General features: G+C 39.7%; 1 protein-coding gene across 1 annotated transcript in view; it reads left to right on the forward strand.

The window, feature by feature from the left end:
- Positions 1–25,954, forward strand: part of rxfp2a (relaxin family peptide receptor 2a) — a 40,443-nt gene extending 14,489 nt beyond the window's left edge. The window contains exons 5-21 of the mRNA XM_058627563.1: positions 651–756; positions 5,740–5,811; positions 6,827–6,898; positions 7,336–7,407; positions 7,505–7,576; positions 8,748–8,822; positions 9,241–9,312; positions 11,215–11,286; positions 12,144–12,218; positions 15,309–15,380; positions 15,472–15,543; positions 15,659–15,888; positions 16,771–16,916; positions 18,599–18,694; positions 19,850–20,018; positions 22,886–23,104; positions 23,269–25,954. Of these exons, the coding sequence (XP_058483546.1) occupies positions 651–756; positions 5,740–5,811; positions 6,827–6,898; positions 7,336–7,407; positions 7,505–7,576; positions 8,748–8,822; positions 9,241–9,312; positions 11,215–11,286; positions 12,144–12,218; positions 15,309–15,380; positions 15,472–15,543; positions 15,659–15,888; positions 16,771–16,916; positions 18,599–18,694; positions 19,850–20,018; positions 22,886–23,104; positions 23,269–23,534 (1,958 nt within the window). The 3' untranslated portion in view covers positions 23,535–25,954. The remainder of the gene's footprint in view (positions 1–650; positions 757–5,739; positions 5,812–6,826; positions 6,899–7,335; positions 7,408–7,504; positions 7,577–8,747; positions 8,823–9,240; positions 9,313–11,214; positions 11,287–12,143; positions 12,219–15,308; positions 15,381–15,471; positions 15,544–15,658; positions 15,889–16,770; positions 16,917–18,598; positions 18,695–19,849; positions 20,019–22,885; positions 23,105–23,268) is intronic.
- Positions 25,955–26,294: the final 340 nt, after the last annotated feature.

A 26,294-nucleotide genomic window follows, 5' to 3' on the forward strand; every position in this document is an offset into this window, starting at 1 on the left:
ACACAGTATTTTTCTGTTCTATGTTGTACTTTAAGCTTCTGATGCTTTACTACTGCATACTTTACTGTTGGGAGACACGACGAGCTTCCTTCTATGAGTCAGTATATGGCTGTGAGTCAGAGCTCGACTGGGACTTACTTTTTCTTCAGATGCTAACGAGCATTGGGCAACAGTGAAGCAACTTTTTTTTTCAAAACTCTTCACACAGTCTGCATAACCCACGCGTATCTCAGATAAATAGTTCATCTCACCTCCGTTTTTTTGTTTGTTTCTCTGTGTGAGAGCGGTGAAAAGTCTCCTCCACATAGACTTGTGTTTTTTCTGACTTGGAGACTGTGGAGAAAAACTGTAATGAATACAACGAACAACAGAAACTAATTCAATTCACTTTTAGTTGTATAGCGCCGACTCACAACACACATTAATACAAAGCATTGCACAGAGACAACCTTATCGAGAGCAGAGAAACCCAACAGTTCACACAATGAGCAAGCACTAGGCATCAGTGGAGAGAAGCAAGACGTCTGCCTAGACAGGTTGGGGTGAAAGTAAAAATAGGGGACAAAGGAGAGGTGAGGTAGAGAGACCAGGAGCAGAAATACAAACAAATAACTGATTTACTGTGTGCGTGTGTGTGTGTTTGTGTGTAGTGTTGCAGGAGTATCCAGAGAGCTGTGATTGCATCCAGACAGATGTGGAGTGTGTGGAGGTCAACCTGCAGACTGTTCCACCCCTGTCTCCAAATGTGACCTGGCTGTAAGTGCGACTCTGTGTGAAATTGTGCGTCTTTTGAAATGCTGTCTTTGTGTGAAGTTGTAATTTCTCTCCCGGGGCTTCTTTGGCTCCTCATTTGGCTTCAGGCTTTAAGGTTAGATTAGACAGGTACAGGCGCGGGAACTGATAATAAAAGCCTTTTCGTCTTTTCAGACGTTGAAATTATTGTCACAAAGGTCATGCTGAAATCACCCATGATGAGTTAATGCTTTTTTATTTTATTTTTTTAAAATAGGAAGAGCGGACAAAGCAGCCCTGCTGAGCTTAGAAAAGTTAATTACAACAGTCATTCATCTTCTAGTCTGCTTATCCTCCACATGAGGGTCACGGGGGGGTGCTGGTGCTGGTGCCAATCCCAGCTGACATAGGGCAAAAGGCGGCGTCACACCCTGGACAGGTCGCTGGTCCATCACAGGGCCACATGTGGCACCTCAGCATGGCACGGTTATTTTGCTTTTCCATTAGCGATAGTACCTGCTCTGGAAAGGTTCCAAGCGAGCTGAGCTGATGCGTGACGGCGTCAGACTGCCAGCCACTGATTGGTCACAGGAAGAGGCAAAGTCACGGCAGTGTCATGCAGCCGCGCTGTGATGACTCCGCCCACGTTGAGGAGGTACTATAGTGTAATGGAAAACCAACCTAAACCGCGTAGATTCGAGCCAAGATACTATTTAGTGGAAAAGCGTCCAATAGAGACGAACAACCACTCGCACTCACTTAGAATTTAGAGTTTGTTTAATTGCAACAGTGGTTCACAAATGTGTTTGTCTGTGCCCCGTTTGTAATGATGTCTTTGGCATTTTTGTTTGGATTACACAGTGAATCGTCAACAGGAAACAGGGGTGAAAGTGTAGATGTAATAAAGGTCATTGAAGCTGGGCGTCAAACTGCTGGCCAGCTGCTCAAGGCGTGTCAGCCATGTGGTAAATATCCAAACCAATCAGTCAGTGGGACGTCTGCTACACGCCATAGTCCAGTCTAAATCAACGTGTCTGTGTTAAATTGTCTTTGTAAATGGTTATGAATGAAAGTGTAGCCGCAACAGAGGATTACGTTTGAAGTTTGTGTGTGTGTGTGTGTGTGTGAACCAGCTGCGGAAATGGAAACCATAGAGACACCGGCAGAGAAATCCTCAGAGATCGCATAGTGCACAGAACACGGAGGCTAAATATAGTCTTCAGTTTGGGTTTGGGTTGGTTTGATTTGGGGGGGGTTTTCATTTCATTTAGTTATTTCTTGTTTTTTTTGTTACAGTACAGTTTAATTTACTTGTCCCACAAGAACAGAATATCATCGTATAATTCTGTGATACTGTGACAAGCCTTGGTTTGTGTATTTGTTTTAGTTGACAGGTTGCTTTTCCTCCTCCAACTCCAGTTACTTTACTTACATCGAAAAACATCACATCACCTGGGACTAAGGTGATAGTTCTTGAAGTCAATTTTGCTTTGTGTCAATATAAACTTAGTTAGATGTGGATTTAATGTGAAATGCACTTTGTTAAGCTACAGGTAAATAAACCAGAATGACCTTTTTCAAATGTCATTTTTTTGTATACTAAGGACTTTTACTAGTCATTATTAGTCAACAGTCTCCAGACTATTGATAAGTTTCACTATTGCAGCAGGAATCTTTTCTATTTGTCCCATAATCAGTAATGTCATGTTTAATACATTTCTTCATTTCCCTATTTTATTGATATAACTTTTAAATGGTATTGACCAAAAATAGATGTAAAAAAAACATGTTTTTCTTTCCATTTAATAATCAATGACCTACCTTCTTCTTCTTTTTTTGTTTTAAATAATTTTGCATTTCACTGCGTCTGGAGATTACTTCTAGTTTGAGGCCTAATTACCAAATTAATTTCTTTTTTTTTCTCCAAATAAACAACAAATAACAACACCATTGATTCCTCCGTTCCCCCGAAAACCCGATAAGAGTAGTTCCCAAACAAATCTCTATAACGACCTGTTAATGCAGATTCATGCATTACGTCTGGCTCAAAGTCAGTTCCATTCAGCATCACTTACTGACCCGTACAGTCTGTAATCCTGAGGGATTATATGGAGTGGAACGAGGCAGGGGTCCATCATAACATGACTCTCTGCGTGAATTTCCTCTCAAAACAGCTCACAGTTAATCCCATCACACGCTGATCGCCGATCACAAGCTATTTATTGCTGGGATCTTTGAGGAAACTTTCGCCGACATTGAGTTTTGTACTTTAAAGGTCGTTCATTCAACGTCTGAGACAACTCTCCCAGAGTGAGGAAGTAGTTAATGACACTGGCAGCCTTTTGTCCGTTCATGTTAAGATGTTGAAGTGCAGTTGAACAAAAAAATAAAGAAAGAAAAGCATGTAAATGCTCTCAAACTGTTGCTGCCTGCAGCCAGAAATCACTGTTTAAGGTCCATTAACTGCAAGACAAGACTCTTCTGTTTTCTCTGCAGTGTTGTTTTCACATTTGACTTAAAAATCCAATAAAGAGCCGATCACCCACAGGCAGCAGATTTAGACACTCACAGCAGAAGAGCGGTAAAATAAAAGTCAACAGATTATGGTTAAGTTTATAGGGGCCAGGATAGGACTGAGGTTATCAGGCTTTTAGCTTAGACTAGGGTTTGTGTTGTTTTATTCTTTTTATTGTCTTTTTATGTATTTTACTTGTACTTGTGGAACGTATATGTAAATGGGGTTATACTTTTTTATAGTTCACCCCTACACAGCACATTTGACCTCCACCACCTTTGCTGTGGTCGTATGGTTCAAAGTCAAAGGCTGTAAATAAAAAAATAAATAAACTACTGTATGTATAGTGCAATAACATTTGTCTTAATCACCATTAATGACATCATCTCTTCCACAATCACTGAGAAGAAAGACTAACTAACACTAATTGGCACATAGGAAAAACTTATGGCCGTTCACAAATGAATGGGTGATGTAACGTGTTAATATATAAAATCCCTATTCACTTTCATTTTCAGTAAAGTAGTTCTGAAGATCTGCTTCAGGTGCATTTGCTCTCAAGTCTGACAGCCGTGACATTGAACCAGCCTGAGTTTGCATAAAGAAGCTTTGAAAAGAAACTTAAAAAAACATCAGTCTGTTTTTGATTCATGACTAATACGTCCTTCAATACTGAGAGAGTGAAGTGAGCTCAAGTTAATCATCTGGTTGAGTCGTTGAGGATGACGAGTGGTGACAGTATTATTGTTGATTTGCAGTAGTATAAATCAGGCCAATACATTTTATTTTATTTTATTTCATTTCAGCTCCCTGCTAGATAAAAATCCCTTTGTCTTAAAGCCTCCCTTCCCTTTTAGTGTCAGGGTTGTTGGTCCATTTGTCTGCGTCTTTCTCAGAATGTGATATTTCAGGAAAAATTCCTACCTTTGTTTCTTTTTTTTTACTTAGACTTAACAATGAACTCATTCAATTTTGATCAGTCAACGTCCAGCCTCGCTGTGACCTCAAGTTCACGTGTATCAGGAGCTCCCTTTGGCACAAAATGTCCTCTTGGACTTCAGGGTGAGGCGACTGTAGTTCCAGTTCTACTACCTCATCTTTATTTATTATTTAATGCTTATTGTCTCACTTGTTTCAGGTCAGTCCGATCTTTGCAGCAGCGTCTGTTACTATAGAGACATTAGAGTACAAGCAGGTAACTGTCTGGGACTTAATGTCATGTAATTATCTCCTTTTTTATATTTGGTGTTCAGTTGCTCACTGTTTTTGTCTCTTACTGCAGCGAGTGGGCGCCTTCTGCACAAAGAGAGCTGCTGTTACATGTTGAAATGACTGTATGTGAGATTCTTAACTACCGGATTCGTGTAATTTCAAGTGTCGTTAGAACCAGAAGACGGTGAACGACAAGTATGACATGTCACGTCATGGAATATATGACAAGACGTGGGATTTTGGGATTAAAATCATTCAAATTCAAGTAGAAAATCTCAGGATTTTAATGTTTTTTAACATTTCCTTTTTTATATATCTTTAGTTTATGTTGTGTGAGCATTTGATTTGAGGAGATGGTGTCCATTGTCAGTCTCATTTAGACATTTGTTTGTCTTAAAATCTCTTATCTTGACTTATTAACCCTTTGTCTCTACTGTGCATCGCTAAAATATGCTTTACATTTTACTTCCAGTTGTTGTTTCCCTAATGATTGTTGGTTGGTTAAATAATAATTTTACAAGGTCACTTTTAACAAAGATTTACATGAATTGTAACATCATTTTGTGTGTGTGTATGCTTTTATGCACAGATGTGTTCCAGTGTGTGTTTAACCCTTCGTGCTCACACAGCAGGTGCACACGTGGTAAATTGCCATGGTAATAATATACAACTCCTTATATGGAGATCCTGTGGGTGTGTGTGTGCTTATAGGTCACATATTCAGGCTTTAAAAAGAAAGGCTTCTTATGTGTTGTTGAGTCAAAGTTATGGTTCATTTTATATCGCATTTTTAGTAGTTTTGTATATAAAGTAGCAATAATTGTGCAGACGTCACAAAATTAGACCGTTTTTCTTTTGTTTTTGTTCATAAAAAATGAGCCGAGTGAACTTTGAACTTTGAACTGTGACGTATTTCCAAATTTCACAAATTCAACCAGATTTTAGTACCTTTTTTTGCTCAGGTGTGTTTATATAGTTGGTGAAAATGTACGTTTTAACAAAGTCATGGAAAAAAGCAGCCAAAATGCTCTGTTTATGTCCTTTTCATGAACTTCCCAGATGGACTTTTCGATTCTTTTTAATCTGACAGGTGACACTTCAGTTATAAGCTTCTTCGAATTCACTTAAAGAGTATGAAGCTATAATGCAGTCCTGGAGTTTTCTCTCTCCCTCGCCGTCTCTCTCTGTCTGAATCTAACTGCACTCCAGGTGTCTGTTTATGCAAAATATGTGTTGCCGTTTTTTCCTCTAATGTGCATTGCGCGGGGGTTTTGTTCCAGGTCACTGCGGAGCAACGAGATTCGAGTGCTGTCTGACTTTGATTTCTCGGAATTCTCCGCCCTACAGAGACTGTGAGTACTACACTTGTGCTTGTTTTCCATGAATTTTAAAATATATATACTGGAAGATGTAAAGAAAGTAGATGCATCACGATGCAGGTGATTCAGCTGAAAAATCAACTTTCCAAACCAACATCATTTATAACAAATGAAAAAATAGACAAAATGTAAATGAAGTAGGGCCGAGCGATTTTTAATAAATATCTAATTGCAATTATTTTGACAGGAAATACGATTCATTCAAATCATTATTCTCATTTTAATTCCAAAAAACGTATTTCAAAAGGATTAATGTGTGATGTTTGTGCAGCTCTGTGAGTATTGCGATTTCGATAAAATTTCGATTAATTGTTCAGCCCTAAAATGAAGTAAAAGTACCAACATGCATCATTAACTTTAGTTAGAATCCAAATATTCAGTCAGTTATTTCAAAACATTCTCTGCATCATTTCAATCGGAGACTAAATACTATATTGCCAAATTGGAAGATGCACAAATAAGCAAAAGCTGTCCGTGTGCATTTGTGCTGATGAAAAGATTGAACCAAGCAGGGCTTTGTGCAGAATCTAGAACAACAATAATAATAATAATAATAATAATAATAACAGCTGCTAATTGATGGGAAGTTCATGTAAAGTTTCATGTTTCCAAATTAAAGGTCACTAAGTGCTCAGGGGTCATCCTTTAGTTTTTTTTGTAAGCGTCGTCATTTGCATCCAATAATCTGTTGCTGTGGAGAATATGCTGATTTGTGTATTATCCTGTCACCGCCGTGACAAAAAGAGGAGGGAAAGAAATGGTTGTGCTCTCGACGATAATTAGGACATTACTCAACAACGGGGAGTTAATCACTGTGACGTTTTGTACAGGTCGAGAACATGTGTATGTGTGTGGTGTTTATTTGTGCCTCTCTGTGTGTGTGTGTGTGTGTGTGTGTGACCATGTTTATATTCATGGCTTTCAGGTGAAAGAACAAACTTCACTTCAATTACTGTACAATCTCTTTTTTCCTTCTTGTTTTCCTCAGGTTTCTTCAAAACAACAGCCTCCAGTCAGTATCCAAACATGCCTTCAGTGGCCTGTACAATTTAAAGAGGCTGTGAGTATTTAACTTGTCTCATATTCATTCACTCAGCAGGTGCTGACATTTTCCCACAGGTAGAAATTATACTATTATCTGTAAAGTGACATTTAAAATTGCACGATTTCAATCTGCCAGGTGACATTGTACAGTTTATAGTTTGGGGTAAAAGTGAAGAGCTCTGTAACTAGACCGTAACTACTTCTTAACATGATCGACTAATTCATTCATTTCTTTTCAATTAAATTACTAAACAAAATCACAGTTTCCAGTTGAATCAGTAGTTGTTAAGCTATTATTCCCACTATCACTGCTTCAATGTATGACTGGAACTCTTAATTTATCGTCAAAATAGTCGCAATTAGTAGATAATTGATTACAAAAACCAATAGTTTGAGCTCTTTATTATATGACATTAAATACACATGACTGTTTTTGTACTCTCTGTGGATCAGGTTTCTCAGTGAGAACCTGATATCTTCCCTCAGTCCTGGTGTGTTCAGAGATCTGCACCAGTTAGAGTGGCTGTGAGTGACACACACACACAAACTACATGCACCTGTATAACATTATTCCTTTGATACGAAAAATATATACATTTATTGTGTTATTTCTTTGTGCCAGGATGTTGGACCATAATCCACTCGGAGGTTTGTCCCAGGACACATTCATCGGACTCCAGTCTCTCATGTATCTGTGAGTTACATCTTTTTTATTTATCAACTTTATCCACGTCTCCCTTCATTGTTTTTATGAAATCCCTTTTTTTCTTTTGTCTTTTTTCTTTTCTGTCAAATGCTCAGAGGAAATCAAGACCTTGTCAGATCACTTTTGCTCTTTGTTAATAATTTAAATTGCTCAGTTTCCCACCTCCTTACATGCTCAGTCATGTCTCTGTGTTATTAGTATCAGTGATGTCAACAACAAGCCGTCTCAAAATGGCCTTTAAAGGCTGATGCTTGAATGATTAAAGTCATATACTGTATATGTGCTGATCTGGGCCTCTGAGGAGTGACCAAATGTTTGGTTTTAGATTTAAACATTTACCATTGTGACATGAGAGGACAGTCTCACGTCCCTGGAATCTGCTGTTTTATATCTTCATTATTCACATACATATTCACATTATAGTCTTGATTTCATCACACAATAGTATTAAATAAACACAATACAAAGTCATTTTATTTAGATGAAACTATAGGGGTTGGAATCACAGGATACCAAGCGATACCAAGCGATACGATACAATGCGAAATGATACAATAGGATAATTTGACACGAAATGATAAGATACGATTCCATTTGATACGATAATATATGATACGATACGATAATTCCATAGGATACGATAATTGGATACGAAATGATACTTATGATGCCAAACGATACGATATGATACAATCCAATGGCGATGGGATGCGAAGCTACACAAAACGGTACAATGCGATACAACACGATATGATACATGGTCCACGATACAATAGATACAATTGACAATCATATCGCGATACATGGCGATGTCTGTGTAACTGAAGAAAACAAAACGTCCATGAAAAGTTAAAAGTGCAGGATTTCTCTGTTTATTCACAACATAGAGAACAGAGTTTTGAACATGGATGGAGCATCTCTTAACGTAGCTTTCTCCACCGTTGTCTTGCTGTAAACTCCCTCTTCTTCAGTTGAATAATTATTTCAGATGAAATTATTATTGTTAGATACTTGAGTGCTTGAGTAACTTAAAGTTTGCTATTGTACATCTTTGAGTCATACTGTATTTATAGAATTATAACACACTGATTTTGTTTTTTTAGGTGTAAAAGGTGGAAAAGTTTTCACGCAATAAAATGGTTCTTCATTCTCCATCCAGATCCATGGTGGACACCTCGCTGCTGCAGCTTCCACACCCAAGCTTTTGTCAACACATGCCCGCGTTGGACTGGCTGTAAGTCTGTGTGTGTGTGTGTGTGTGTGTGTGTGTGTATGTGTGTGTGATTCAAGGATGTAGCAGACAGATATGTGTGACTGTGCTGGTGTGTGTGTTTCAAATAAACTGTGACCTGGAGGTATGAGGCAGACGAGTGGCTCTGAAGTGCCCTCAGTGGATGTCACTGCAGTCGGTCAGCTCGACCAGCTAAATTTGCTCTGAGAGTGGATTAAAGAGCACCTGACAGATGATTCTGAAATAGTAATGACCTAATTCCACCTGTAGCTTTTATGTCAGTCCCTATTTCACCTCACTTCTCTCACTCTTTCTCTTTTAATGGCACTCAAACATAAATATGATCATGTTTTTATTTGGAATACAAGTCCTGTCAAGTGCAAACACTTTAAATTCCCTATTTTTTTCCTGCTGTTTTTAGGGATCTTGAGGGAAACCAGATTCAAACTCTCAACTACTCCCTCCTGAAGTCCTGCAGCAAGCTTGGGGTCCTGTGAGTATCTGACATTAAATCCCCATAAAGTGTATTTTCTTCACCCCCAAAAATGTGTCAGTAACCACCTTACCGAATCTGAGTGATTGGAAAAAGTCGCTGCGTTTTTAAATCATTTAAAGTTCAGCTACATTCTCCGCTGTGAGACGCTGGCGGCGAGTCTACTGCTGCGCACTTACACACACATACATGGTTTCTACACTTTAGTGGGGACAAAAGTCTGATGGATGCTCTTCGTTGCACAGAAAATGAATGTTGGAGCAAACATTCTATTCAGCAAACATGTAGATAAGTTCTGTCCTGTCCTCCTAATGCACTGCCACACACTGTTCTTTATCAGAATGAAAGAAAGAAAATCACAGACAATCAAAGACTTTAAAATAACATGACTTAATATATTGAATTGGCATTAAAATCTAGGGAGATAAAAGTATGACAAGAGTGAAGCTCTGCATTCACTCTACATATTTACAACCAAAATGCTGGAAACGCAATGCCTCCCTCGTGTTTACTTATCTCATATCTGTCAGCTGAGATGACAAACGAGTCGGCTCCCTGTGTCAATCAGTCACTCGGCGACGTTTCTGCCGTCGCTCGTGTCACGTTGTTTTTCGCGGAGAAAACATCAGCTGCCTCTCAATTTAGCCGCATGCATCGCGGAGAACAAACTGAGATGAGATTATCTGGTCTCAGAGGGAGTGGATACATGGATACAACTCAGTCGTAGCTTTTCAATTGGGTCGAAGCCTGGTATTCAAATAGAAAAATGTGTTTTTCCGACGTTCTGTCATCGTTGATTGCCCTGAACGTCTCGTGTTGTTTGTCATCGTTGGACATGCAGTAAATCCGTAAGCGGTTTAAAGTAAAGGAGCCGTGCAAAATGGGTCATGGCACTGCGAGGCAATCAACCTTCGAATGCATCCTCCAAAGGAGGTGGCCCCCTGAATTCAGACACAGCTATTTTTCCTCCGTCAAAGGAGCAGAGACTTGTTTTATTCCTTAAGTTTTATTCAATGACATTTTCTCTAGTCTGTAAACTACAGACTTTAACATTAAAATCCTTCCATCTAAAGCATAGACTCACAGATGTGAGCAGCATTTGTTCACTTAACTGGTGTAAGAAGCTTCTGCTCGCTCCATCTGTGGAGTCTTACCGCCTCAGTAGGGCATAAACAAACACAATCTGGTTTTGATGTTCCTGATAAAAGATAATAACTTATTTGTTTCGTCTTTTTAACTCAGCTTTACTCTATAATGCCGAGTTTGAGTGGCTGTATCCCCCCACATTACTAACCACTGAGTTATCAGTGTCTAAGACACCTACATTGAGTCTTGAGTCTTGAAAAAAGTGCTCGATTTTGTACCTGTTGATCATGTAACAATCAATAACACAAGGTTTTGAGAGCGGGCACATTTTTGGACAGAAACCCACGACAGCGAGGGCACATTCTCAGCCTTGCAAGTCTGTGACAGCACTGATGTCAGACTGTTACCACCTCCAAAAACAGTAACAGGATCTCCTGTAGTTTTCCACTTGTAAGGTCAACACAGTGCTTTTAGTCTTGGACTCACATTTCTATTTATTTGTGAAAAACAATTTTCTGGGGAAAGTAAGGGACACTTTGCTCTGCCCATTTAGTTTAAAGGGTTTGCGATTAAGTCGCGATGGTAGAGATTACAGTAAAGGCCTACATTTATGGTTGAAAGGAGTTCCTGTGCACCAGCAAGAGGATGCTAAAACATGTGGTATATATACAAATGTTGGAAACTTCTTCCCCAGTAGCCTTATTGTGTTCAGATACCATGACAAATTAGATCACATCCAGTCTTAGCAGGGATTGAAATCACATCACGTTTGTCCAACTCTGCATGGTTCCTGACAGCAGCTGTGCTCCGTTTCAGGTTACTGATGGACAACAGGATAAGACGAGTGCCTGAAAACACCTTCCAGTCTCTGTGGAAACTGGCTGAGCTGTGAGTGACACCCATGTTTGTATCTTTCTCATTGCAGATTCAGATGAAATCATGACATGTCGTCGAACGACTGTCTACAAATGTGGAGATAAAAGTGCATTTCATTCAAAAGATAAACATTCTTTACAAGTATATCAAAATAAGGGAACTGCAGTTTCATATCTTTGGCGGTTCATCATGAAACATCATGGCCACAGATCTCAGAAAAGTATCTAAAAGCATCTTTATATAAAATAGAAAACGATCAAGCTGAAATTCAGCAAGGTCAAACATACAATCAGGATCAAATGGAACAGGGGGGGAGAACAGACTTCTGGGAAACTAAGACACAGAAATGGCACAAACACAATCTGACAGAGAGCAAGTCGAAACAGGTGTGAGTAAAGGAATGGGAACGAGAGAGAGAGAGAGAGAGAGCGAATGGAAGAGGAGGAGTTGGTCGACAGGTGGGAGTGGCAGTGTCTGGAATGACGGAAGAATTCATTAAAACAGGTATAAACAAAGAAAGAATCACAGAGTGGAATAGATCTGCGTTTTATTTCATGGTATTTAAATTAAATCCACCATCATGTACGAAGATTAAAAAAAATAAGACTATAAATCATTTTGCCAGAGTTCATATGTTTCCATGTGAAACTGTGTTAAAGTGAAGGAATTGTACTGAGATCTTAAAAAGTTGTCTTTACTCTACTTTAAATCCCTTTAAATCAAATGTCCCCTTCTCTCCTTCTTTCCCATTTAATGATGCATTAGTCGTGTTTGGTAATGAATGCCTAATCTGTAAATGTAAACTCATTTGCACTCTTTCCATTTTAGTTTGTTCTTTGTCTTTTTTTTTCTCCTCCTTTTCTATTTAGGAACCTGTCCAGTAACAGGATAAGGGAGCTGCCAAAAAACACCTTTAAAAACCTTTCCAAATCCCTTCTTAAACTGTGAGTAACTGATATCAGCTCTGAGGAGAGGGTGTGCCGTATTATCTGCGGATTATAAAAAGGGTGAAGTGAAGGATAGAATGCTGTTTAAAATTCCCCCGCTTTGAGATTTGAATTCAGAGAGCATAACTTTACCTCGGCGGTTGCTACACCATCCACTGGAAAGGAACATGAACGTGGTGAATTATGCCGGACGAACAAAAGTACATGTGAGCCTGACTTGTGATTAAGGTGATTTTTAAAGCGGGACAAAAAGGTGGTTCATTAAAACGTTGAAAAGCCACTAAGTAGTGACATCGATTAGTGTCCTCTTACACTGGAATGTTCCATTCGAGGGTCACATTCAGGTCTTTATACGGAGTCCAGCTCTGAATACGGCATAAAACACATTTACCGTGTGAAAAACACAGGAGCAACTGTAGTTATTTGATTAAATAATTATTAAAAAGTAATCTGTTCAGAAACAATTTCAGGGGCAGGCAACAGCGTAGATGAATTCACTGCCTGTGCCGTACAATCTCAATCTCTCCGCTCTCTGTCTCATGATTAATGCTGTTATTATTACGTTAATGAGCTCCATGCACATTTCATTAGCGGTGGGGGTGGGTGAGGTATTAGAAATTAATAACAAAAAGCCAGGGTTTTGTTTTATAGTCATGGTGCTTGGAACGATCTGAAATAGAAAAGTGTGATTTATTTTCACGGTGTCATGTGGGCAGCATATGTTTGGATCATTGAGCAATATAATTCCACAATAACATTCCAGTATTGTGGCCACAGCGGTTGGTCCGCACATCTGATTTGGCCAGAGTCGGCTGGTGATAAAGCATTTTGAGGGGGGGGTTGGGCGTATTTTAATGAAAAGAGAGAAAAGGAAGCACTACAACTGATGCTTCGATTAGAGATCAGACATGCTGTGATAGCGAGACAGTGTCAATGTTTCAAACTCGTTTGATGTTCACAAAAGTTTATAAAGACACGATGGACTCAGTCCTCACGTGTCTCACCTGCTGTGGAGAAGCTGTGCGTCCACACTGACGCTGACAAGAGCATGTCCCCGACTCCCGGGTTGTGGGCTGTCCTCGGGGGTTAGGGTTACGCTAAATTGTGCGCCCAAGGGTTTTCCTACATTTTGCCTTGCAAGGGCGCGCCTGCGTGCATTCTCACTATAGCGAGAGAGTCTAGAGTAAAGACGTTTGCGCCCTAAAGGAACCATAAGGTGGACACTGGGGCTCAATATATCGTGTCCAATTAACAGCTTTCTAAATAATATCAATGTCAATCAAGTGATCTAAACTAGACTGCTCTGCCCCTCCTGAAGGAAGCGGTATGGATACATAGTCTCCAGTTATCTGATGTGTTTGAAGCATCAGGATCGAGAGTTGTGAGATGACATAACATCCAACAATATTAGTATTTAGTAAGCTTGCAAAGAGATTCAACAGTGAACACTGTCTACTTCTGACGCTGTTATTAACCCTGAGTGTTCACGTGGCAAGGATCTGTGCCGCAGGTGCCCCCTCTGTAAATTGCCATGGGAATGATACACAACTCCTTATATGGACATCCTGGGTGTGTGTATTTATAGGTCACATCTTGTTGAGTTGTTGAGTCAAAATTATGATTTATTTTATATCACATATTTTTTTATAGTCTTTTTCATCTGATTTCCTATAAAATGAAAAAGAAATCACATAACACTCTATATTATATACGTTTTTAACATAGTAATGGAAAAAAAAGCAGCCGAAAAGCTCTGTATTCTAAGGGTTAAAGTTGGAATGATTGGTGGATGGTTTCCAGAGTTAAAAATTGCACTGCTGTGTCCCTGAAGCTTCACAGTAATTTAGGCAGCTTACTGCGGAATAGTCTGAAAATAAACGTATGGCTTCATCTGTTCTCTCGCCACTTTAATACTGTACATGCTCCAAACCATCTTTTTTTGAAGTAATTTGCATCGTCACTTGAGAATCACAGCAGAGAGTAATAATGGTCCTCCACACATGTATATGATAAAAACGGCGGGTTGGGTTTTCTGCCGAGTTAAGACAGCTTTGTTTCACACTGTGACATTAACGAAGCATCTGTGATCTGCCAGTGTGATGCTTCTGCCGACGGCAGATGACTCATTTTATTCAAGGAAAACGAGAGCTTTTTGCCTCTTTTTCTTTGAGTGGAAAAACACCCACATGGAGGCAAACACAGAGACCAAAATCCTGCATAACATCCCTGCATTTTCTGCAACTGGAACAATGTCACATTGTGCCGTGGTATCAGATGGACGGGCGTAAAGACTGAACAGCTAAAATGACCAATTTTAATCTGTGAAATCTGGCGAAAGCAGAAGGTGGAGCAGAGGCAGATTACATTTCAGACAGGGAGCTGAACATTCAGGTTCAAGGAAAGGTGACAGTTCCCAGACTTAACTCAACTAGGGCCGAAACAAATTACTCGAATAATCGATTATTAAATGAACCCCTTTGAGGGTTCTTTCATTATTAAAACAAGAATTCTGATCGTTTTTTTGCTTCTTAAATGTGAATATCTTCTGGTTTCTTTGCTCCATACGACAAAGAAATCATTAAAAACTGAATCATTCTTCGAAAAAGACATTTGAGAACATCGTCATTTCCAGGTTTGACAAACACTGATCGATATTTTTCTACATATACCGACATTTTCTGGACGAGAAAATACAGACAGATGAATCGATTATGAATATAATCGTTAGCTGCAGCTCTAAACTCAACAGGTAGTGTAGTAGCGTGACCTGTGGCTGCATTGGCATGAACTGGTGCATTGGCATGAACTGGTGTTTGTATGACATTTGGTTTTAATTTTGGTAAAAAAAAGGTAAAAATAAAGACCAGGAATTCACACAAATAACACAAAAGACGGAATAAACTATACACACTTTATTTTGAGGAATAGTTCCAAGTATATATGTTGATATCATTCTCTGTATCCGCTGTCAAGAAGCATATCAATGCTGTTCTTATTTTATACTCTTACTTACTTCTACATCTATCCTCAGGCATGTTTCACCCTGAAGAGCTTCACCGACTTTGTCATTTGTGCTTCTTGTTGCAGAAATGTCTCCTACAATCCTCTTCTCCGCATTCACCCGAGCCACTTCAACCATCTGACACATCTTCAGTCTTTGTGAGTGTGTGTACACACACACACAAACATACACACACTCAGTGCTGCAGCCTATTTGATAATGAAAATGTGCTCTTCTTTCTCTCTCTAGGGCGCTGGAAGGAATAGAAATCCCGGATATTCAGACTAAGATGTTTCTCCCTATGGAGAACCTGTCCCACATGTGTGTACCATCCCACACACGTGTCACAATCCTCTCACATGTCAGTTAAAAAACCAAAGAAAATGTCGCGTTATCTCTGTCGATGTCTCTATGCGTTGTCTTTTTTGTCTGCCAGATACTTTACAAAGTTCCAGTACTGCTCGTACGCGCCGCACGTCAGGTCCTGTAAGCCCAACACAGACGGTATATCTTCCTTTGAGGACCTGCTGGCTAACGTAGTGCTGCGAGTGTCCGTCTGGGTCATGGCCTTCATTACGTGCTTTGGCAACCTCTTAGTCATCGGCATGAGGTCACTGATCCGAGCGGAGAACAATCTGCATGCTGCCTGCATCAAGGTCCTGTGCTGTGAGTAACCACACACTACGATGCTACTATAATGCATAAAGTCATATCAATTAACCCATTTCTCTATTATTGCACTATTTTTTTCCCACTGTTGTACATTTTACATTTTATGTTTATAATATTTTCTTGTATTGCTGCTATGTCCAAACAATTTCCCCTTGGGGATGAATAAAGTATTTCTATTCTATTCTATTCTATTAAAAATGCACTTTGCAATACAGTTATTATGCAATTACAAAATAAAACTAGGGTTAACAATTCATCATATCCGACTGTGAGCAATTTCATGTATTTTATTTAAGTGAAAGCTTTCAAAAAGTGGAATTTTAAAGTAGTTTCCTTAAAGAGACTTTGGAGTAACAAACTCACCAAATTTCATCCCGATCTGACGACTTTTGTCTGACCATGACCATGATCCACTGTTGGTATCGGGTTTTCTACTGTGTGAATGACTCTGGCCTCTTCCCACTTCATGAAATGAAAAAGTACAGAGGTTACGCTGCAGAAGTAAAAGATAATCACTCAAAAAAAATGAAACATGGCTTCAGGTTTGTACAAATTGAATGTATTAAAGAAAAATAAATGAAAGGAAAATCCATAATAAATAAATTTTCACACTCACACAGTTTTGTATTCTCCGTATTCTCCTGCTCTACAATTCTGTGGTCCACTTTACTTATGAATCATGTTCCTCTCTGAATCTCATTCCTCTTCCAGGCTTCACTCCCCCTCGCTCTGCTCTCCCTCTCGCCCTTTTTATTCAGCACATCACTTTTCCAAATGTACAGAACCTTGAGCCCATAAAGCCCGTCATATTTTATCCCAAGTTCTAATTTTACATCATTGTCACATCTGATGTACTGTCTCCAATCATCCATCCAGGTGCAGACTGCCTCATGGGCGTGTATCTGTTCTTTGTCGGAGTGTTCGATGTGAAGTTTCGCGGGCAGTACAACCGCAACGCTCTGCTCTGGATGGAGAGCGTGGAGTGTCGGACCATCGGATTCCTCGCCATGCTCTCGTCAGAGGTAACGCATGAATGACACGCCACGACTTCCACGCGTCGATGACGGCCTCTGTCGTCTTGATTTGATAACACCAAGTTACACCGCAGTCGTTTTTCTCCTGAGCCGCTGTGTTCTGATTTTCTGCTTCACACGACACGAGGTTCCAAAACAGCGGGGCTCAGTGAAAAGAGGCGCTTACCTCACTGAGTGGTTGGATGTGGGCAACCTCTCACCCGTGGCTACTCATCTAACAGCTCAGTGTGGCTCCTTTTCTGCGCTACTTCACCCCCACATCAATTTTCATTGAAGTCAACAGCTAAAAAAAAAAGGAAATAAGTGCTCTCTTGTTGTTGCAGATGTAATTTTTAATGAATGACTTTCATTTCATGATGGATTTTAATAACCCATGTCCTTTTTATGTGATTACTTAACTATTTATTAAGTCGACAGACAGGTTTTTATAGTTTTATGAGCTGCAAATTCATCTCAACAGAGATTTTTGAGTGTCAGTGATGAGATAAATTGAAAGATTCTATTGGACAACTCAGATCCGAGGAGAACTGAGGCGCCATCGCAGATTCTGGCGAGCAGCGTGCCAGGTCTGATACATATAGTTTAGTAAAGGCGTGTTTCCACCTGCTCAACTCGACTCACCTTGGCGCGGCACTGTTAAATTGCATTTCCATGGGCTGAAGATTATGTAATCTCGCAATACCTCATCAGGAAACAATAGGCTGATTTCCTACTGTGTTTCCTCCTTCAGCAACATTAAAATACAAAACCTCTACCTTGCAACTTTTATCCCTCATGAGCCACTATTGTAATGGATACTTTTAGCCGTGAGTAATCGACTGTAATCTCTTCTCGCGGGAGAAATAAATGCCGTCTCTAATATGAGCACAATAGATTCAACGCGTAAAGGCAGTGGCAGGTTCATAACTTATGCAATCTAAATTTATTATGCCTCTTGTAACACCGTTCACTAGATATAAATTATAGACATTCAACAACCTGTTTTTCCTGATTCAGTGCCTGGACCTCGCTCCTTAAGCACACAGTTTTACAGTATTTGGTATTTACTTAATCCAACACTTCACATACTTATTGTAATTAGTGTATAGTATGTGTAAAAAAAACATTTATTTATTTACTTGCAGACTTCAACCCAGACCAAAAACCTCACTTATTTAACTTCCCCCTGCACCTCATTCATTCACCATATTGTTTCACTTATTTGTGCAGTTGTGTTGTCGTGTTTCTGTGTACGTTTTATGTGTTATTGCACATAGTAATGCGTCATGTTCCCTGTATGTGCACTCATCCTAATCAGTAAAGCTGATTCTGAGTAGTCCAGGACTCCAGGAGCCGTTACGACTCCATTTCTGAATTTTGAATGTGTTGTTTTTGTCAAATTTTGGAATTTGCAAATCTCATTAAGTGGAAATTATTAAATTATTAAAAAGGGTGAGTTTGCACTTCACCCTCGCATTAGTCTGTGTTTGTACACATTGGGGGATTTAACTGTGACAGCCGATTTATTTTTTGTTCTTGTGATGAATTATTATCTGAAGCACGAAACAGGCCATTTATAAATGTAAGCAACACCTCGGAGGGGAATAAATAAATCCATAAGTTTGTAATGAAAAAAAACCAAAAGGTTTTGGGGTTTCTTATTATTATTTTTTTTATTATTATTCTCTCAGGTGTCCGTTCTCCTCCTGACCTATCTGACTCTGGAAAAGTTCTTGGTTATTGTCTTTCCCTTCAGCAACCTACGCCCAGGAAAACTTCAGACGGGGGTGAGTGACACGACATCTCTGCTGACGACGTGTGTTTTTATTTTTACTGAATAAATACTTTTTTTCATAGAAGAAATAACAAAAGAAGCACTTTATTGCACACCTAAGGTAATTTGGCAGATAAAATAATCATACATCTGTACTTTCGAGTCGTTTTTCAGTTTTAAAAAATATATTCTCTAGTGCCGCTATTGTGATAAATGTTCTCCATTTGGTCTTCGTATAAAGTGGATACCACTTTCGCTGAATGTGTGCTCAGAAATGAACAAATTATTCACAGTCAGATCCTCAGATACTTGAGTTTTCCTATAATTAGGCTCTTGCGCTGCCAGAACTGATCCTAATTAGAGCACAGCTGTGTAGCGCTCGCAGTATCTCCGGAGTTTAGTCAAAAAATGTATATTATTATACATTTTTTTAGGGCACTGCTGTGTTTCGTGGGTGCAGCTAAGCCACAGGAGCGTGCTGTGATCGGAGTCACCTGGGCTGTGCGGAAACTCAAAACTGCTGTGAAATCTTTGATATTTTAACCATAAAAAAGGAGGAAAAAACACACAAGTTCTTAATGGTTTCACTCACAGTCTGAAAATATAAGATCGAAGATGAATAAGTAAATATAAAGCATACATTTATATAACAGATGTGACATTTGCTTTTGCCGATTATCATCTTTATATTGTCTGTTTTTTTATTATTTTTGAATGGAACTAAGATCTAAAATAACGGTGTTTTTACAATATGGTTAAGGTACAAAAGTTGCTTAGTTTTTCTCAGTTTTATTCAGCGTGCAGTGAACGCGAGGAAGCTACAAACAAAATCAAGTAAAGTCAGTTCAGTATGTGTTTGTTTTGCACACTTTAGCTTATATTGTTTCCTCTTTGACCCGCACCTACTCGTGTTTCTGGTTGTGCACGGGGGTTTTCTTTTTTGTACTATTTGCATTAAAAGCTCCGTTCTCCGGTGTCTGTCAGCTTCAGTGAGAAAGCTTTGCCGTCCACAGTCCACAGGCGATAATTGAAGCTGAACTAAATCTTTGACTCCACTTAAATAACCATGAGTGGAACCAGGAGTCATCGTTTAACTTTTATTTTTTAAATGTGGGCCTCTGAAGTGAAACCTGTCATAAATGCTAACGTGTGTGTTTTTTCCTGTGAGGTGGTGCTGGCCTCTATCTGGCTACTGGGGTTCATTATTGCTGCCGTGCCTCTCATGAATGAGGACGTGTTTGGAAACTATTATGGACGCAACGGAGTCTGCTTCCCCCTGCACTCTGACAGGCAAGAAAACCCTACTGCCAAAGGATATTCCACAGGGATTTTTCTGGGTAAATTTAAGCAAAAGTTTGTAAAAATGTTACAGTGACTATAAAATTCATCAATTAACTCGAGAAAAAAAAGTGGCAGCAGCTTTTTGTCTTTGTTTTCTTTAGCATTTGAGGGAAAGTGCAGTGTTTGATTATGAATTTGGTAAAAAGAAAAGAACAAGATTTTAAAATTTGTAAATGAAGCCAGACAGAGTTATAAAGAAAAATGGTTAAAGACGGCGGCAGTTCGGTTGGTTTGCCATGACTATAGTACCTCCTCAAATTGGGCGGAGTCATCACAGCATGGCTGCATGACACTGCCGTGACTTTGTTTTATACGTGACACACACACACAGTGTTTTCGGTGTAACTGAATCATTAGAATCAGTGAATTAAAATAGATTTGTTCAGTACTTAAAAAAATTGCCTTCCGCCTTCTCTCTCGACACATGAAGCACCCTTTATGTCATGTGATCAAAGCTTACAAGCAGCTGAGTGAGTGCGGCACAGAACATTATGAGACAGTGTGCGCTAAGAGGAAATAAATACAAAAAGGGTTGCGATAAAAACCCAGGTGATAGTGACGAGAATCCCACAACCACCCGACCCGAACTTGTGCCGAAAAAAGGTTCGCATTCGGCTCTCCGCTCATGATCGCAGGCTTTCGGCAGTGCCGTCGCTAAATACACCAGACTCCTCTGTTAACTGATGAGATTTTAGACATTTCCTTTGCTAAATGTTGGAGATTAACCCACATTTTCAGGACTATTAAGTCTTTTTAACTGATCCACAGTTTGGGCATTGTTTGGTTTGATTCTTGTGCCTCTTCCTGTGACGGCATTCTGACGACGTCACGCGGGGTATCGGCTCACCTCACCTGAGCAGGTACTAAAAAAGTACCAGGTATTATCGCTAATGGAAAAGCAAAATTGCCGTGCCGAGGCAAACAGCGCTAGTGGAAACACGCCAATAGTGATGGGCTTTACATCACGAGTAATGGAGGGAAGGCAAAAGCATCACAGCTATATTAGTTAAGTGAGATGGCAGCAAACTTAAGGCTAAGGAAATAAAATGTTGAAAGAGAAAAGACATTGGACATTGGAGGTTTCACTCTTTGTGATCCAAACTTAACCTGAAGTTCCTAAATCTACTGAATTTCCAAGGATTCCAAAAATAAAAAAGTATCAAGTGTTATTGCAAGAAGTCAAGCTGTTGCATATCATGGAGAAAATTGAATTAAAACGACCAACGCTGCATGAGTCATGTAGGAAGTGATTGCAGTGTCGCTTTTTTTTGCTTCTTCCTTCACCGTTCCCAGAGCAAACTAATCCCACTTTAATTGCTATTGTACACAGTGTCCTAACCACCTACCACAACAAGTAATAGCCTTAGCACCTTCCATGAGGCCATTAAACAGCAAACACCACTTCTCCATGAACAATACATGATTAGTCGGGGCTTCTTATTAGCCCGTGTTGTCGCTGAGAAGCAGCGGAAGTCTGGCAACGGTGACAAATCCATTACAGAGACTGACGGTCTCAGAGGGCGCCGACAGTTCCAACCACTCGGCTGTTTAAATAAGAATCCTCTGAATGAATTCAAAGAGGTGCCACTGTGTGTTGCTCATGCCTAAATCAGTTTAAAAATCTGTGTTTGTGCATGAAATATTCTGTATTTGAGGATTAGGCCACTTTGTTTTTGTTGTGCACTCTGAAGACATTTTGTCCATTCAGGGTTTAAGCTTTTACATCTCAGTTTTGGCTTTTCAATTCCAGTTTTTGTTGTTTTTGTTGTTTGAAGCCTATCAGTTTTTGCCAGGTCAGTCAAGGACAGCGGCAGGGGTTCATGCTAAAAAGTACGTAGAGATCTGTAAAGCAAAACCCCCCCAAAAACCAACAGTCTGTGATTCCACGTCCAAATGGCACAGGTGAAGTTATTACTGTCGATATTTCAAAGGAACTACTGACAGCAGAAAAGCGGAGTTCGTAACGCAGGACGTAAACCACTCATTAGGAGTAAGAGCTGTAAGGCAGGCGTGTTATTAGCAAACCTAGAACCAGGTTTTATGCACTGATGTGTGAGACCAAGCTTAACCTCAAGGGTACATGGTCTTCATCGTCAGGCCCGGGAATCAGTATTGATGATTTATTGATGCGGCAAAATGCTGGAGAAGCATTTGATCTACTAGTTCACAGAGAAATGCATCAAAACGAAAGGACTTCCTGGAGAAGAGAGAAAACATACACACACAAGTGAAGCATCACTTAAACCAGGCGTGTCCAAACTGTGGTCCGCGGGCCAATCGCAGCCCTCAGTAAAGGTGTTTTACGGCCCACAGCTTTGGTTTTATAATGTATTATTTATAGCCAGGGATGGAGTTGGACAAAAAGATGATTAATTTGCTTACGTTTCCATTTAAAAATTATAATTGTGACAATGAAAATTACATTTTTATAAAACAGTGCATTTGTATGTAAATGTTACTGTTAAAAAAAGGGAAAAAAAGGACTGTTTAGACTCCCCTGACTTAAACAAATCATTAGCACCAAGTCTGGTGATGTCAGTTAGTCACAGGCTTAATGCACCTCTGTTCACCTAAAGATTATAGACACAGATATTTAGACACATCTGCAGTAGATGCACTGTACAATTTTCAAACTAGTAACTAATCTTGTCACAAAATAAGCTACAAATAATGAATTATTTTATTAAATAAATTAAATAAATGTTCATGCATTAACACCAGCTGTGGAGCCATTCGCCTGCAAAATTAAGTACTTTTGATGCTTTTAAAAAACCTTTTTGGAGGTAGTTTTACTTTGGTATACTTGTATTTTTATATCTTTTTACATCTTCATGTATGTAAATGTTCTCATGCACTTGTTTAGGTCTGAACCTGGTGGCGTTCCTGGTGATCGTCTTCTCCTACTCCAGCATGTTCTTCTCCATCTACAAAACGGGCATTAACGCCACAGACCTGAGAAGCAGGCTGCACAAAGATGTGGCCGTGGCCAACAGGTTCTTCTTCATCGTGTTCTCTGACGCCCTCTGCTGGATTCCCATATTCTTGGTCAAAATCCTCTCACTGTTGAAGGTGGAGATACCTGGTGAGTGATTAAATGGTTAAGTTTTGGACATTTCAACCAGATGATCTGCTGATAGTGATCAGACCATCTGTGTTCTATTGTTTGAACTATTTGCTAACATGTTTGTGGTATTAAAGTACACTGGAACACACAGAAACTCTTCTTCAAACGTTCTTCTCTTTTAGGGACCATCTCCAGCTGGGTCGTCATCTTCATCCTGCCCATCAACAGTGCCCTGAACCCCATCCTTTACACGTTGACCACCAGCTTCTTCAGGGAGCAGGTGGAACTCTTACTCTGCCGCTGGCAGAGGAGACACATCTTGAAAAAGGACCGCAAAAGCCTCACTTCCTCCACAATCTTCATGGAGACGGCGCGGCCTCCCTGCTACCGGCAGCCGGCCTACTTCCAGCGGGTGTCGCTCAACGGCGCGGATCCTCGCTATGCCTGAGGGAGGCGGGAACTTTCCTGGAAACTATCGACGCAGGGGCCGTCTTTCGGCTCCTGCGCGACACTTGCACTAGCGGGACAAGGTTGACAATCCTTGAGCTTTTCTCTTTATGTTATGTAAAAAAAAAAATGCCAACGATGAGACACTTTTGTTCGAAGCAGCTTTCCCCTCCCCCCCCTTCCCTCTCATGTATTTATACACAGAGAGCTCTTTAGGATGCAGTGTTTTTGCATGAAGACAGGACGAGCCAGGGATCAAATCACCAGTCATGCACTCACAGTGGTCGGGCCCTTTGTGCCGCGTAAAAGCCCAATTCCATGTTGCCGTGCTTCATCTGTTCTAGGTGAGGGCACCGTGGAATAACAAAGAATGGATGGGAGAGTAAATACCAGCATACTGTGCACACTATACATCACAATGGAGCCCGTATACGTGATTTTGAGATGGAACTGGGAGACAAAGTGATCTCAGAAACACGTTTTTTCTACAGAGTGAATGAAGAATGAAGAATTTAGATTTAAGGGTTATTAGTATCAGAAGTCACGGAATAAGTCTTGGGCTGCGAAAATAAAAAGTAGCTCTTAAACTGTTAACTTTGAATTGAATTAAGCCCTACAAATGAAAAATGATACCAGCACTGTATGCAAAAATATGTACATATTTTACCTTGTTATTTAACCTGCTTTGCATATCATTTTTTTTTTTAACATTGTCCACAATATGATCCAAATTCACATTAGTAGCACAATTAAAGTTATTAAGCCATTGTGAACAATCGGTTGCATTTATTATGCCATCTGCTTCTTCCACTTAATTTCTGCTCTCTGTCTGTGTCCTTTTGCATCATTTTATTCTGAATTTTATTTTTTATTCTGAATTACATTTATCTTAATCCTCATCTACACAGAAATGTAGAAACTGAAGCTACACAATAAGGAAGGCATTTGCATTTTAGTATAGCTTTCATGTGTTACCCTCTAAAACAATGCATACATTACTGTGTTCAAGTCTTCGGCCACCATTAGATGTGTTGTTTGAGCAATGCTATAATATCCATGACCATACAGTGTCATTTTTTCCCAGTCATTTTATTGAAACACATCCAAAAACATGTATACAGTTTTAAATAACAATGCTTCTATAGGTTTAATTTTCAGGTAAAACCATTAGAAAAGGGGGCCACACGGTGGTGTAGTGGTTAGCACTCTCGCCTTGCAGCGAGAAGACCCGGGTTCGAGCCCCGGTTGGAACAAGGGCCTTTCTGCATGGAGTTTGCATGTTCTCCCCGTGTGTGCGTGGGTTCTCTCCGGGTACTCCGGCTTCCTCCCACAGTCCAAAAACATGCAATGTGGGGATAGGTAAATTGGACACTCCAAATTGACCATAGGAGTGAGTGTGAGAGTGAATGGTTGTTTGTCACTATCTGTGTGTGGCCCTGCGATGGACTGGCGAACTGTCCAGGGTGTACCCCGCCTATCGCCCGATGTAGCTGAGATTGGCACAGCACCCCCCGCGACCCTCTGGTTGAGGATGAAGCGGTAGATGATGACTGACTGACTGACCATTAGAAAAGGTCTATTGCACCAGGTTTATTCTGCACGTGCTTGTGTTTTACACATGTTGTCTAAGTTTGCTGATTTACATTATACACTATAAGACCAACTTTCAGTCACATCATTTTTGCACAGTGCTGTACATGCAACAAACATGATTTCATCTCTTTAATGGGACATTAAATCATCATTTGTTTTATTTGTATTATTATTCCCACTAATAATGCTGTCTTATTGAAATGATTATACTTGACACTTGAAAAACAGCAGAAAAAAAAAAGATTTCACCTCACTGAAATGACTGTTTGTAAATTTGTTTTGATATAATCTGAATTTCCGTGCCATTTTGTTTGTTATTTACACTTTTGGTCAGTTCTCTTTTGCTGTTGTTACTGTATTATGTTATATGTCATCTGGACTGTTCTACGTTGTATTTATACTTTTTTATACACACATTATTATTATAATACAGTATATTATTATGACAACTGGATAATGTTGGAAACACATCATGGAAATTCATATCAATGAGGAGAAAAATCATTGCACAAACTTCTGCCAAGTATAAACCAAGCAGTGGAACCTCCTCTCATGAAATAAGACCCATCAATTCCTCTTATGCTGTGCAGAATTTTGCTGTTATACTATTTGGGACCTGTCTCGTCTGTATATCGTCTATCGTATCATTGTGTTTGTTTAAGTCAAGTTTAAGTGAATCATGTGTTTATGCGTTTCCCCCACAGCTCTTCAGATGAAACAATAATAATAAAAAAGTACACAGAAGTATTTTTGCTTCCTCTTTCCTAGCAATTCTCTCGTAAGAAAAAAATAGTAATTTAATAAAATGAAAACTATTGGCTAAAAACAGTGTTGTGAAGATGTTTTATGTCTTGTTTCAAAAGTACTTTTATTATTCCCCTATAAACTAACATAAAGTACTGTATTTACTGTGCAAACCAGTCTTCACAGGCTATGGAAAACAGCTGACAGTTCCATCTCGTCATTTGTTTGTGCAGCTGCCTGCATTTAACATCTCCATTATCACTCCACACAAATGTCTTCTCATTTTTTCCCCCCTCTTTTCTTTCATCATTTGATTTGTCTGCACCTGCGGCGCTCAGCATCCATCCGTGGCAGGTGTCCTGCCCTTGGACCACGGTGCGCCCCTAGCGACACGTTGACGGACACCGCGTCCGGCCAATGAGAA

This window comes from Solea solea, chromosome 4 (genome assembly GCF_958295425.1).
Source record: "Solea solea chromosome 4, fSolSol10.1, whole genome shotgun sequence".
NCBI lineage: Eukaryota > Metazoa > Chordata > Actinopteri > Pleuronectiformes > Soleidae > Solea > Solea solea.